The following is a 15,738-nucleotide window of genomic DNA, read 5'->3' on the forward strand; positions in this document are numbered from 1 at the left end:
TTTTTTTTTTTAATACTGTTACTATTGTTATGGTTATTATCTTGTTTTTCTATAAGCATTATACTTGTAATTTTTCTGTAATGTCTGAAACTGGTTCTAATAAAAACACTTTGAAAAAAAAAAAAAAACTCATCTGTCTTGGCTTTCAGTTTGATGAGCCTCTCTTTCTCAATGGATATCAGTGCCAGAGATGCAAGATTTTTCATGTTTGGCTATGGCACAGGGCAAGGTGTTCAAATCACAATATCCAGCAGTAGTCCCAACCTTGTCAGTGCTGCCAAACAGCAAACATGGAAAGCAGAACAGCCGGTTCAGTGTAACACTTCCACAGAGCCAATCCCTCCTTTTGTACCTTTGACTTTGAAAAGTATGAACAACTTTCTCTCTCGTCCTTTGCTGAAGCTCAGGTGTTGGTCTCCCATCATTCAAAAGTTGACATTTTTCTTCAAGCCCGCCGATAGGGTGGACAAACAGGTCTGTTGTCCCGGGCCCAGAGTGGGGGTAGGGGCCCAGAACTGGACCCTCATTGAATTATGGATTTTTTTCCCCAAAGAAGGGCTATTAATGAAAAGAAACAGTGCAATATTTGAGTTAGAAGTTTAAATTTGTTTTCGTCTGAACTGTCCTTAATATCTTTGGAACTGCCCTCCACCCCCACCTCCAACATAAAATGGTTTGGCCTCTGATCAAAATTTGATGTCCTGTTGTTGGAAGTTCGGATTTTGCACTTCAGCACCAAAATGTCCGCTCAGCAGAAGTCAGGTGCTCATCTAGTATCATCTTGTCCCGGGTCCAGGGAAGGCTGTCGGCTGGCCTGTTTTTCTTCAGAAGAAAGACATGAAAATTGTTTTAACCTCTCTAGTGGTGTCATTCTGCCGGTGAGTTGAGTGAGCTTGAGAGCAAAGCATCAATTCACTAATTCTCTGTGAATGTACATAGAGCATTGACACAGCACAGTAACGTAAAAAAGGCAGTGTAGCAATCTGCCTTTTTACGTACATGATTTTTCTATGGGGAACCTACTGCGCATGTGCGAACACATCGTTGCGATGATATGGCAGAGCAGCACTGCGCCTTCAGGAGAGGGTCGGCCTTCACCATAATACAGTGCAAGGGTGAGTTAGAGTTACTCTACTTGGCGAGGAGGAGGCAGTGTTGAGTCATGTTCATTGGGCTATGAAAAGCAATAAATGCTATCACTTTCAAACCAATATGTACTACAGGCTATTGGAAATTATATTTAGAAAAATTATAAAACAAACAAAAAATTGATGTTGTAAAAAACATTAAAAATTAATTATTAAAATGGGGGCTGCAAGGTGACGCAGTTGGTAGCACTGTTGCCTTGCAGCAAGAAGGTTGCTGGTTTGCGTCCCGGAAGGGGCACCAGGATCTTTCTGCGTAGAGTTTGTATGTTCTCCCTGTGCAGCGTGGGTTCTCTCCAGGTTCTCTGGCTTCCTCCCACACAGTCCAAAAACATGTTGAGGTTAATTGGTAATTCCAAATTGTCCTTAGGTGTGAATGTGAGTGTGCTTGGTTGTCTCTAAGTGTAGCCCTGTCATAGACTGCCGACCTGTCCAGGGTGTCCCCTGCCTTTGCCCTAAGTCAGTTGGGATAGGTTCCAGCCCCCCCCCCGCGACCCTAGTGAGGATTAAGCAGTGTATAGATAATGGATGGAATTATTACAATGGAATGATTTCATTTTTTCCTTTCAGCCTTGGGTAGGCAGTGCCTACCCTGGCTGCACGTCACTGGAGGTTGCACAGTCAGCGACAGTAACGTAGGTTACTTCTTTTATATGTAACATTGTCCAGATGTGGATAAGACTTACCTGTAGAGTTTAACTCGACTTTTGGTGTTAACGTTATTCGCAGTAGCGTCAGTAAAGACAGCAGAAGCCAGTAAAGGTGGGTGAGCAGAGTGTCTTTAGCTCGCAGTCAGTCTGACTAATCACGTCTCTTCAGCTCTGCCCTTTACCTGCTAATGAGATTATCTCCAGGCAGGTTCTCGCATATTGGGAGAAACAGAATTTGGTACTTCTCTGCTGGCCAGAGGAGAGACAACAATCGGTGTCCTGTGGCTTTGATTCCATTCTGCCATGTGGGAAGTTCATGTGTCAGGTTACATAAGGTGACTGGAGTAGCGGTGTGACCATTTACCTTTCACAGTAAAGTCAGTTTAAATCACAATTTTTGTGTTGGGAGCGCCGTGGTAACTTTAATGGCCCTGAGTCTGCATATCAACAAACGACAGCTCAGAGCACTTTTGCCAGCAGTTTTTCGTTTATTGAGAGACTGAGACATCTGCAACTGATTTAGACCATTTGCGCCTCAAAGTTTTGTTGTTCATGTCAGCACAGCTGCTTTTGTTTTGTCAGGAGATGTGGCACTAATAAAATTACTTAATCTGTGGCATTCCACCGTGGTTATAAAGAGGAAACATAATTAGTTCTCTATACAATTACAAAAATCAATTTTACTGATAAAACAAAGTCAGTAACAAATTGGAACATCAACATGTAATTTGAGTCAGCGGTTACAGAATATAGGTATGTGTAAACATTTGCAAGTGAATTTTAGAATTCTGACACAAGTCCGATGACAGAAACCAGCTTAGTTGAACCAGCCTGCTGACAGTAATGCATATTTTTGAAATAAAGGTCTTTTTACTTTTCACAACAATGCATGATCATAGTATCTCAACGGTTTCGAGGAAAGACTCCCCATTATTAGCTGAAACCATCACATTTTCATTTTGCTTTTCTTCCTCAAGCAGCAGTCAGTTCACTAATCAATCCGTGCTGCTGACTGATTCTGAAATCAGATGCCATGTTAACATTTTGATTGTTTTATTCGTTTTCTTAAAAAGGAAACACAAAGGTGACACTAAAAAACATTAATTAACGTTGGTAACCTCTGAAACACAGACAAAACAGGATGTTTGATCTCTCATAGCTCCAAACTTTTAAATGCTGGCCAGCATAATCAACAAACAACAAGAAATGAGAAAAAACATTGCAGGAATAAAAAACGAGAGTGGATTTTCCAGTTAGGAGGCCAAGCAAAGGTTAATGGTATTTTAATGGCTAATTAGATGTCAATCAAGTAAAGAAAAGAAAACAGTCAGAGGTGAGCATTTCTGGAGGTACAATGTCGGGGTGATCAGGTGCAGTAAAAATGTCCGGTGTCATCTCTGCGTCTTTTGCGACTTTGTTGCTCAAAGAACTGACGGATGTCATCAGAAGTCACAACCTATCACAGAACAGACAGATAAGATAAGATAAAACTTTATTCATCCCTTTGGTAGGGTACCTTAGGGAAATTATGTTTACAGTTACATCCCGTCCAACAGACAGCCACATTACATGAGGAGTCATGGCCTATCAGAGAACAGATATTCCGAAAGATGTCTGACTTCCTACTGGCAGATTGCTGCAGTGCAATCCCCGACCTCCAGTAGCAGCATCCACAAAAATAGGCTTTGAACATGACACACTCATATTCATGACCCTCTACGGGAGAGACGAAGGTCATGTTACGAGTAAAACTTGCCTTTCCTTCAGCTGCAAATCTCTGCAGAAAGTCCTTCAGTTCTGCTTTCATGTCGTTGTATCCTGAAAGAAACACACATACACCAGCAACAGAGCGACATGTCAGCATGGGAGCTGTAGTTCTGTCGGACTTGTAGTTCGCTTTGAGGAACATTTAAGTCTTCTTGTGAGACATTTAGTGTTTTTTTAACAGCCATTTAGTTCTCTCTGTGAGACATTAATTACTGTAAATGGGAACTCTAGTTTAATGTAATTTCATGTACCATAAGAAATTAAATTGGTTCACGCTGTAGTTTTGTGTGTAGTACATGGTGCAATGTACCATGGATGATCTCAAGCTGCTGTACTCTGTTCAGGTTGTCCAATGCTGACATCAGAGGGTCGTGTCCTTGCTGTCTCTGTTCATTGTTTTTTCCTTTGTTTTCGTAGGTGAGGACAGTGTCTGACTCATCCAACAGGAAGGATAGATCGGCCTCAGATAGACGCTTCTGAGGGGACAGATGAGTTACAGCCAGGTGGTCGAGTCAAAATAAAGACTAACTAAAAGCTACAATGCTAATAGAAAGGTATTCAATTAAAAATACACACACACCTACATGCACACACACACCTACACACCTACACACACACACACAGCTTAACAAATTTATTAGACCACTTGTGATGAAAAAGGAGAAAATAAATATTTTGGAAATCTTTCAAAAAGTTCTTTAAAACTAAAAATGTTATTGCTATTTATTTGGCAGATAACAAACTGAAACAACTAAATAGTCCTTTTTCACACACAATAACCAAAAAACTTAATATTTTAATATTTTGTATGGCCTCCTTTGGCCTTGATAATAGCTTGCATTCTTGCTGGCATTGTTTTCATGAACTTTTCAACGGTCTGTTGTTGAGGTCCAGATAGTTTCTAGGTGTTCCCACAGACTTGCTTTAAATGAAACTTTTGTGCAATCAATCTTTGAGTGTACTGTATCCCAAATTTGTTCAATAGGATTCAAATCCAGACTTTGACTTGGCCAGTCCATCAGTCCCAGTACTTCGTTGATGTGCCCATGTCGTTTCCACAAATGGAACCCCATACCATAATGGAATCTCCACCTCAATCCAATTGAGAGTTTGTGGCTGGATTTGAAAAGGGCTTTGCATTCTTGATCTTCATGTTGCCTGGCAGAGCTTGAGCAGTTTTGAAATGTTTCACTTTGACATGACGGAGTCTTCATTAAATTGACCATGATTCAATGTCAGAAAGAAATTAAATGGAACCATTTCCAAATACTTTTCATAGGCACTGAAATTAAATGTGAGCCATTGTTTATGAAGGGATCATTCAGGGAAAGACTTGTTTTGGAAAGAATTACTAAACATTTGAGTGTGTCACAGATGTCATAGAAACTACACACCTAACCCATGACCTCACAGTTCCTCAGTCACTAGTAAATCAGGTGTATGTTACCTGGCAGGTGTTGCAGGAGCAAAGCTTGGAGCGCCATGCTGATGGCCAAAACACAGCGCCTGATTGGACTCTTTTCTGACCAATCGCCTGTAGCTGCCTTAGTGTACAGCTTGGCTCCTCCTCCGCACGGCTACGCTTAGAGCTGGGCTCTATCACATCATCAACCTAACAGAGAGATTTTTGATAATTATTCAGTCACACTGATCGATAAAAACAGTTTTTTGCCGGTACGAATAAAGTATTGTGTGTTAATCCATTTTCTGCCAGTGTGACTTCCAGTAAGTCGTGTTTTCTTATTTTCTGTATGTAGCAAATTTTAATGTTGGTGGTGGGATCTATTATCATTAAAAGAGTACAACAGTTAATGTCTGATAGCTGCTCTAGTTTCAAACTTGCAATAGCCATGGTAACCACTGCTGTCAAGTCAACCTGACAGCATGTAGACCAGGTGAATCAGTCGAGCCTCTTACCTCCTTTTCTTTGTTAGAAATGTTTGTTTTTGAGTCTTCCGGTCCTGTTTCCACCTTAACCTGTAATGCTGCATCTGGCACTGAACACAAAGCACAGAAACATAGACACACACACAGCAGGCTTATGACACAAGAACTGTAAGAGAATGTAGACATTTGAAGAGCAGTATAAGATACTATTTACCTGCAAGGTGAGCAGCATAAGTCCAGAGAAACGGGTTTTTGTTCATACAGGACTCACAGATCATCTCCTGCAACTCCACGCAGTCTGGTACCACACAGCCCAGATGCTGTGTTCACACAAACACACGTAAAGGTACAGGTGCAACACTGATATGCTACAGATGTTTGGTGTCACCTGGCAGTTACCTGTGTGTTGCTGGACTTACCCTGCCATGCAGCCAGTCTTCACACACCACACATTGAATCATCTCATCCTCCACCTGGAGACACAAACCAGCCAACAATAGATGGACACAGCTTTAGGTAAACCAGAGACCACAACAATTTATTCAATTATTTAAAAAAATAAAAAAAATTATATATATATATATATATATATATATTTCATATTCATACCTCATCGTGAGGTGAATACCTTACAAAATTACACAATGAAATCCTACAAATCCAATGTTTCCTTTGAATTCCTTTTGAGCAAGCACTTGACAACAACCTTTACAACACACAGTGAGGTTCAGATGCGTGTCTCACCTGGTCATCTGGGTCTGGATAAGGCCGGCTGCAGGTGCAGTAAACTCCGAAGAAGTTATGACTGTATTTATTCAGATTGTTGACCTCGTCTTTCTCCTGAAACAAACATGCATGCACATGTGAACCCACACCCACATAGTATCTTAAGCCTCAGTCACAGCCTTGTCTGCGTCCAAAATATGCGCAAAATGGTATGTGCCACGCAAGTCGGTCTTGCAAAATTTCGAGGTCGCAGACAGCCCGTAAGTACATAGGGAGGATCTTTGACATGTAAAAAGATTCTACGAATTCTCTGCGAACAGCGACGCAGCAAGTGTCACTTGCTCCCCCCACAAGGAGTTTGCGAGTGAGACGTGCAAATTTTTAAGGCACCGTGGGAAGAAAATCCGTGGTCTAAGGCGCACATCGCACACAATGAGGGAGCAAGTGCCCCGTGTGTGTTAAGCATGGCGCACACACTCACAACTCATGAACAAAACTGAACGCACGGTGGCCGTGCATCACCCCATGCCCTGAGTATAAAAGGCACGCTCATGGTGCACGCTCACGTTTCGCCAGTGATCGGCAATTGCATTATTGCTTCAAACAAATAATGAACATACCAAATTATAATCAGATTTGTGCTGCTTTAAGTAAATCTACCTTTCCAAATGAGTTCATTTTAATGTCTGAAGCAGTGGCAGGATTTTCTACAAATCCATGTGAGAAGATTAGAGACAAAAGCAGGAGCGTAACAAAGTCAGATTACTAAACTGTATTAATCTAATAAAATAAAAGAAACATTAAAAAAGAAATAATTTTGTCTTTGTGTTATTTCAAAAGCCTTTTATACAGATGTGCAGTTCAAGACCCTGGACAGCACAGCGCTACCTGGTGAGGCTGCATGTCTCAGCGCAAGGGTCGTTTCTTCTGTCACTGCCTCAGTATGAATGGATGAAAGCACAGCATCTCGCACTCATTATTCATCATCAATGGCACAGTGGCCAAATGTTTTCACACTCACAGAATACAAGCAGCGTTTTCTTACATTTCAGACACACAAGCACGACTGTTGCCTTCATTGCTGATGCACAGATCTCACACTATATTGGGACATAACGTTAATGTTTTTAAGAGGTAATCAAAGTCGAAAAATCGAAGTGTCTCTGTTGGAGGAGCAGGTCGGCTCAATGGAGATGCTGCTGGCCCGTATCAGCTGGAAGTCAGTACTGGGGCTGACAGTGACACTGCAGGCGAGCTGTCACCGCCAAGTTGTCAGGATCTGTGTGTGTGCTACACAAAACATGAAATCATATTTATTTTCATCAGCATTTGTTATAAAGTTTTAACTGTTGTCCTGAAATCAATTTGTATCGTCTGGGATCTTTTTTTTATCGCTTGGGGATGACGGGACGTCCCTAAGCCTAAACCCTGTCGATATGGTAATAGAATTTACAAGAGAGCATATCACCTTGATCGCCAAAGAGTCTCTAATTTTTTTTGTTTTTGTTTTGTTTTTTGAAAGTCACACCAAACTGACGTACACCGTCAGTACATTATCACGAACGCGTGAAGTAGGTGTTTTCCCGTGCGTTCCATTCTCTTCATAAGTTGTGAGTGTGTGCCATGTACGCAGGTGGCAAGACAAATTCTAGAAGCTAGTACAATTTCTACAGCAGTCGCACATTGCACTTGAACGGACATCTCACGTGCGACTCGCAAGGCACGCTTGCTCCTCTCTTGCGCATTTCTGACGGAGCCCTTGCAGCCTTTCCTATACCTCTACGACCTCCATGGGACCCAAAATTTGCAGAGGACGTACGATCCCAAAAGTCGTACATCTGGTTGTGACCGAGGCCTTAGCCAGTCTTGTAAGAACCAGTTAACATGAGTTTGGGAGTGAATCAGTTGCTTTTTATTTAATCTAATTTAACACCAGAACTCACTGGATGGAGTTTACACTGCAGCTCTTTGAACTTCCTGTTTCCACAGTCACAACGAAAGTTTCTAAAGAAAACACAGGAAAAAAAACAAAACCAGACAACAGCAGAACATTGTAACAGGGAATAATAAACAAAAAGAAAACGGAGGTTACAACTTAACATCCTATTTGTTAACATAAATTTTCATCACATGTGAAAACTGCTGACATCCTTTATTAGATAACACAATGAATCTGAATGAATGTTTTTATTAAGCCTACCTTTTATAAACCAATCAGTTGTTTTAATAACAGATTATGTGATTAATTCATCTCCAAGGCTGCAGTGACAGACTGATATTACATTATGATACATTATTGTCCTTCTAAGGTCACTAATTTCACGCCTGAAACTCATCTCTGTGTATCAAATTGACATATTTAGAAGGTTTTTCCATGAAAACAATCCCTTCATGCCCTACAGTGACTTAGATGCAACTACGCCATTTCCTCTTTCAGAATATATAGCCTCCCTCTCCATCCCTCGGTCACTGCAGCTGGAGCATACCAGCTTACCTATGACCGAAAAATATCTCTACGCTACTCAAAGTTGCAATATTGTAGTAATTTAGCCATATGTGCTTCAGCTGGAAACTGATTCAGTATAATAATTATAACACGGAAAGCACTAGGGCTGGACCCTAATATCCGAATATCCGTTCGTTGTGGTGGTATCCGGATAGCAATTTTGATATCGGAATATTTTGATAGTACACAACGACCGTTCATCACTCTGTCAGCTTGTTATTAATATCAATGTTAATTCAGATGCTAAAGGTAAGTTTTGATTATCCATGAATCTAACAGTGTAGATAAAATGAACGCAGGGCTTTAACATTGGATGGAAATCACAATATGGGTGGAAATGAGCTGCTTGGTGGAGGTCTGCAGTCTCTTGAGTGATTTTCTAGTTTTGTATGAAACTCTGAAGGCCTGAATCTATGTTTTTTGAGGCACTGGAACACTGCAGTTTGAAAATGTTCAGTTTAGCATATAAAAACACATGGACATGTTAACAAGATAAGCATCAGGTCATCTGCAAACACTGACAAAAAATCCTAAGAGAAGTATTAGGGTGACTCATTGATAAATACTGTATTGAGTGTTCACCTTTTGGTGTAGAGTTCAAATAAGTCATGACCTTCATGACATTTGTATGAACAGGCCAAACACACTCCTGCTGCCTCTACTCCTTTTGGTGTGCAGGTGTTACAGGCATACAGAGCCTGTCGCTTCACATAGCCCTGAAACAAAAACATCAATACATAATCAAATATAAACAAATAGTAGCTCAAATACAAATATCCATTATCCATCATCTATACACCGCTTAATCCCCACTAGGGTCGCGGGGGAGCTGGAGCCTATCCCAGCTGATTTAGGGCGAAGGCAGGGGACACCCTGGACAGGTTGCCAATCTCACACAGGGCTACACAGACAACAAGCACACTCACATTCACACCTACAGACAATTTAGAATCACCAATTAACCTCAACATGTTTTTGGACTGTGGAAGGAAGCCGGAGAAGCCACGATGCACAGGGAGAACATGCAAACTCCACGCAGAAAGCGTCCTAACCGGGATGCCGCCCAGGGATCTTCCAGCTGCAAGGCGATGGTGCTAACCATCGAGCCACCATGCAGCCTATGTATATACTTACCAATACTAAATTAATTATGAACCTAAAAGTTCAAATACAAATATATAATCAAATATACTTGATTCGATTTAATCAATTCATCAGAAACGTCTTTGACTAATTCAACCTGCAGCCCTTGTTTGCCTATTATAAACAGAAATACAACTCAACATCCAGCAGAACCTTGGTCACTAAGTACCACTTCCCAAAACAAATATTGCTGGATTTATGCCATGATTTAGGCCCTATATTGGGAGACACAAGAATAATGTAAGCCATCCCAGTGCATATCCAACTCCTGTCCAACCTGGGAAGTTTGACCCCCGGCACATTCCAGCATGAAGTTGGAGACACATGCGGCATTTTCCAGACATCACTGAGCAGGATCATGCCGGCAAAGTTGGATGCCATAATTTCCTTGGCCCGTGCCTACATCCAGGTCCATTACAGCCATCACCAACAAGACGAAATCAAACAGGGACTGTTGGTTATCCCAACACTTAATGCACCAAATAGTTTCTGATTAGCTTCAACCTTACTGACAAGTACCTCAATTTCAGTGTCCAAAAACTTCTTTTTTACCCTCTTTGCCATGATGATGAAAGGTGAAGACAAATAATTCACTTGCATTATAAAGGGGCGTGCTGTTACAGAATATGTTTAATTAGAGGCGTTTCTGAAGGCAAATGATCCCTAAAGTGCACGAGCATGGTGGTTAAGAACTAGTGGGATTTATTAACGCTGATGACTTACTGATGTACATATGACCCATGTGTGCATGTTTGATAAATATGGATTTTTTTGTACTTATGCACATTCTACATTTCATTTGTAAGACAGAATTTAGAATGCTTCCTACACATTGTTGATAAACAAGGCCCCTGGACAGGTAGAGAGGGGACTATGTTATATTCGTAGAATTTAGTTCAGCTTTCAGTACAATCATATCCGCCAAACTCTACATCAGGTTGTCCAGTCTGGGTCTGAGCACCTCCCAGTGTGATTGGATTCTGGATTTCATGTCCACTAGAATCCAAGTGGTCCAGGTGGGCGACACATTTCCAGCCTCTGCACCCTGAACACTGGATGCCCCAGGGTTGTTCCTTCAGCCCTCTGCTCTTCTCCCTTTACACACATAACTGTGGAGCTACAAACAGCTCTAAGGACAATCTGAAATTTGCAGATGACACGGTCGTGGTTGGATGCATCAGTAACAATATTAAGTGGACATGTACAGAGAAGGTTGCCAGTCTGTCAGACTAGTGTCAGACTTACAGCCTGCTGAACGTCAGTAAAACCAAGGAGCTGATTGTGGACTTTGGTAGAAGCCAGCAGAGGAATTATACTCTACTGAGGATTAATGAATATTTTATGAAGTCAGTGTGCAGCTTCAGGTACATGGGACTGCACTTCTCTGAGGATCTGTCATGGACCAAACACACAGACAACCAGAGGAAGAGGGCAAAGCAGCACCTTTATCACTTCAGACAGCTGAGCAATTTCATAGTCTCTCTGAAGGTCCTAAGGACTTTTTAGAATGAAGTGGTATTGTATTTAGATGGACTTGGAGAACTGTTCGTTTGTGGTGTTGTATTTTTGTCCTTTGGGACTTCAGTTTGTCTTGGTGGTGAACTTGTTTCTTCAATTAAATTATAAAATATTGTTCCATTAAAACTACCAAAAGATAAAGTAAAGACAAGACTAAAACAATTGTAACTCAGTGGTATCTGGCTATTTACAGAGATTGAATTTCAAGCATCTCACTCTGGAATTGAACCAATCCATGTAGTCACTGTTTTTATTAATTTATAATTTACTTTAATTATACTGAAACATCTTTTTCCAGAAGCAGAGACATATTTACGCTGGACAATCCGCATTTAAAAAACAATCTGCAGTCGTCATTTGAACTACATTCTACTGAAAACTTCTGTACTTTATTGAACCTTCTGAAGAAATATTTTTACTGTCTACAGTAGGGCCCGACCAATATGATTTTTTTTTTGGCTGATGCCGATTCTGATATTTGGCAGAAAAAAATTCCGATAACCAATTAATCGACTGACTAATTTTAAAAAAAATATAATGAATAAAATTGCTTCTTTTTTGGTCCCTTAACGCTTATAACAACAAAGACATGAATTACAGGCAGAACATTTTACTGTTTTACAAAACTTTGTCCTTTAGTATTTGTTTAACTTTACAACAAAGAGGAATTTTCAAGCACAAAGACATGCAACAAAGCATTAATTATCAGTTTTTAAAAAATGTGTCTGTAATGTGGGTTTTTTTTATTTTAAATTTGTATTGTGCATTTTCTTTCTGTGGAGCGTGCATGAATATAGCTACCAGTAGTACTGATGAATTTATCGTTAGATTTAGGCCATAGGTGTATGCTGTATATAAGCAACATAATGAGTAAAGTTACTGACAAAACATTATTTGTGCAGCCCTCTGATGCCCTTTAACGTTTAATTTTGTCTTCATTTTGTCTATTCCACTATTTTCTTTGCCATGAAGTCATGACTCATATGAATCAAAATAAAAACCAAAGACGCCTTTCTCAGATGTCCAAACACGTCAACTGTGACAGAGTTGCATTTTAAATATATAATGGTCACAAACAGTCCAACACTAATGTTACTCCATAACAACACACACAGTGAGTGCTGTTAAAGCCTGTGTCACGCCATAGGATCTTCTGACAAAGTAAAACCAAGAGTGACATGACATCATGACGGTTGCTGAAGACAGACAGTAATGTTAATCATTTTAACTTTTCAGGTCTGCACTGAGTAAACCCCCTCCCCTCTGCGTTTGCATTAGTCCTCCTTAAATGCATCTCAACACGCAGCTGTGATGAACAGTCATTCTGTACTCTCAAATATTTTGTACATTTACATTATTTCTGCAGCTACTTACTGGCTTTTATGATGTTAGCTAACACTATGCTAGGTTGGCATAACTACATGATATTGCTAACATAAACAGATATGAAGTAACTTAAGCTTAACAAGTTTAGCATCCATCCATTATCTATACACCGCTTAATCGTCACTAGGGACGCGGGGGGCTGGAGCCTATCCCAGCCGACTTGGGGCGAAGGCAGGGGACACCCTGGACAGCTCGCCAGTCACGGCTACACTTAAGAGACAGACAACCAAGCACACTGACATTCACACCTATGGACTATTTAGAATCACCAATTAACCTCAACATGTTTTTGGATTTGTGGGAGGAAGCCGGAGAACCCGGAGAGAACCCACGCTGCACGGGGAGAACATGCAAACTCCACGCAGAAAGATCCTGGTGCCCCCACTGGGACGCGAACCGGCAACCTTCTTGCTGCGAGGCAAAAGTGCTAACCAACTGCGCCACCTTGCAGCCCACAACTTTAGCAATGCAACATAAATGAAAAGAATGACCATGACCACACACACACACACACACAGGCTGTTACATATCGGCACATTTTGAAGCAGTCATTACAGCAACAGAGTTAATATATGTGTACTGCGTGTGTAATGTCTACTGCATGTTTAAGTACACTGACCTGAGGATATGAGCAATGATCTGAGTCACTTCCTGCCAACACAGCTGAAGCCTCTTCCTCCAGCTCCTCATCCTCCTCCAGAACATCAACCAGAGACACTGTGTGCTCCTCACACATGTTTATCTTCTACTGACAAACAATTAAGATAAACAAGATACATCAGGATTACATAAGAGGACTGTTCCAGAAAGAATGTGATGGAGAAAATGCAATATGTTTTTATACTTTGTCCTGATTTGGTGCCACGGTCTGTTTACACTTCTAGTGCTGCAGCTAATGGAACAGATATTAGAAAATTGACTATTCTATTGGCATTTATTACATAGATTATTCAATCACTAACATCAACTTCACTTTGATTTGGCTAAATGCTAAAGTGACATTCTTAATTATGAGACAGTGTCAGACCTGTCCCATGTTTTATATTATATGAAGTTGAAAGTTTAATCTGCAACTGTAATGTTATCCAATTCCTAACCTTATTTAGAAATAAGACGCTGCATTGATTGGTAAAAGAAATATATCAACACACATTTAACAGTTGTCTACTAGCATTCTTTTCTTAATAGCAGCACTTTTTATCCTAATCTTTATCCATCCATCCATTATCTATACACTGCTCAATCCTCACTAGGGACGCGGGGGGCTGGAGCCCATCCCAGTCGACCCAGGGCGAAGGCAGGAGACACCCTGGACAGGCCGCCTCCTAATCTTTATATTCAATTAAAACAACCTGTTGACTCGGTCCATTGTGGGCAGAAAAAGAGTCACATGACATGTTAAGAAAGTTTATATCTACCATTGTAATACCTGTTACCCCTAACTGGGAACTCATATTTTGTCAAGCCTGCTTACACAAAGAAAGCCTAGCTATGTCAAACTTGCTTCATTGTACACCTCCCTGACTTGACATTTGAATCAATGAGGAATTGTGAATCAGCAAATTTCTGTTTACAGCACAGCAGAAATGTAAGATCTGGATCAGGGACAAGAGTCACACTGTACATGTTATTCTGTGTATCGTTCACCGATCTGTCATTTAGTAGACTGGAATATTCATCGTGGAACATAAAGTTCTTAAATTTGTTTATTTACAGACCTGTAGGTACGACCTCATTGTCCTAATAATAATAATAATAATAATAATAATTATTATTATTATTAATATTATCATTATTTTGGAGATCTGCAAAAGCTTTAGTGAAATATTGTATTGTGTATTGTTATAACATTATTATTTTTGACAGGATGGGGACATCAATAGCTGTCCTCAGCCCAATGATTACTGATCGATCACAGTCTGGTAGTTTTATATGCAATGATGAAAGTAGAGTCGTTGAATGTTTGAGTACAGGTGAGCTGGTCGACGAAGACAGTAGTCTTAAAAGGCAGTATGAGGATAGGACACTGATCGATGTCTTTGTCCTTAAACACACAGTTTTAGTTAAATGTTTATAGACAAGCTGAATGTTCTGATCAACGGTCTGAGAATAATTTCTCAGTCTGGCATCCAGCTTCAATTCGCCTCTACAATTAACACGAATGCGCACCGTTCTGATGCTAACGCTGTTAGCTGTGAGAATAAAGACATAACTCACCAAGTTGACCAGAGACCTGACCGGATGCGGCTGAAAACTAATCGATAGCCTCTTCAATATTAGTAATCAGTAATCAGCTCTGTGTAATCGGAAAACTAATCAGGTCTTTGCGATCAAGCCGCTAACCATTACCTCAGTATGACGACGAGCTTTTTTTTCCTCCTCCGACTCCACTTCTTTAACTCCTCCTCCTTCTTCTTCTTCTGCTGGTTCTTCTTCTTCTTCTATTGAATGATTCGGCGGTTGGCATCCAACATTTAAGTGCATTACCGCCACCTACCGGACTGGAGTGTGGAGCAAGGCTGGCAAGACCAGCTAAAGAAATACCAAATGAATGAATGAGTCTAAATCCTTATTAGAAGTCCTGTGTTTTTAAGAAACTCAATTAGTCCTCTTAACATTTCTTTTTCTTTGAGTTTTTTCCTTTCATCTTCATATTGCTGACATTCTAGCAGCACATGCTGAGCTGTTTCCTTTTTGTCACAGTGCTGATGTAACGGATCTATTCGTGTGTGGATAGGGCATCAGGGAAGACAACTCGGTTCGCCGTTCTCCAGCATTTATTTCCTTGACTATGTGAAGCAACACTGTAGAAGAGATTAATGACACATTAATCTTCTTCTGTTCCCTTTTTACACGTGCACTCTGCTCCCTCAGCAATGCGGGGCAGCACTGTGTAACAATGAAAAATATTTTAAAACTACGTTTTTAACAATACTCTTCTTAACAATCAGAGCAAATCTCATACAATGCCACCTGGTGGCCATATTAACACAGTGTAGTGGGGTGGAGT

General features: G+C 40.6%; 1 protein-coding gene across 4 annotated transcripts; it reads right to left on the reverse strand.

The window, feature by feature from the left end:
• Positions 1-2,263: 2,263 nt before the first annotated feature.
• LOC103368004 (putative E3 ubiquitin-protein ligase UBR7) lies at positions 2,264-15,099 on the reverse strand. 4 transcript variants are annotated; one of them, XM_008296228.1, is made up of 12 exons: positions 15,078-15,099; positions 13,348-13,473; positions 9,264-9,397; positions 8,119-8,179; positions 6,194-6,289; positions 5,869-5,922; positions 5,664-5,769; positions 5,480-5,559; positions 5,010-5,174; positions 3,873-4,038; positions 3,552-3,613; positions 2,264-3,251 (listed from the first exon to the last, which is right to left on the reverse strand). In XM_008296228.1, exons 2-12 carry the CDS (start codon positions 13,462-13,464, stop codon positions 3,162-3,164), a joined length of 1,131 nt encoding a protein of 376 aa, XP_008294450.1. In that variant the 5' UTR covers positions 13,465-13,473; positions 15,078-15,099; the 3' UTR covers positions 2,264-3,161. The 4 variants fall into 4 exon arrangements, with proteins under 4 accessions (XP_008294450.1, XP_008294449.1, XP_008294452.1 ...); XM_008296227.1 differs by lacking the exon at positions 15,078-15,099 and adding an exon at positions 14,946-15,047; XM_008296230.1 differs by lacking the exon at positions 9,264-9,397 and having other exon boundaries at positions 15,078-15,098.
• Between the last annotated feature and the right edge of the window lie 639 nt (positions 15,100-15,738).

Source organism: Stegastes partitus, unplaced genomic scaffold (genome assembly GCF_000690725.1).
Source record: "Stegastes partitus isolate 25-593 unplaced genomic scaffold, Stegastes_partitus-1.0.2 Scaffold1112, whole genome shotgun sequence".
NCBI classification, from domain to species: domain Eukaryota; kingdom Metazoa; phylum Chordata; class Actinopteri; family Pomacentridae; genus Stegastes; species Stegastes partitus.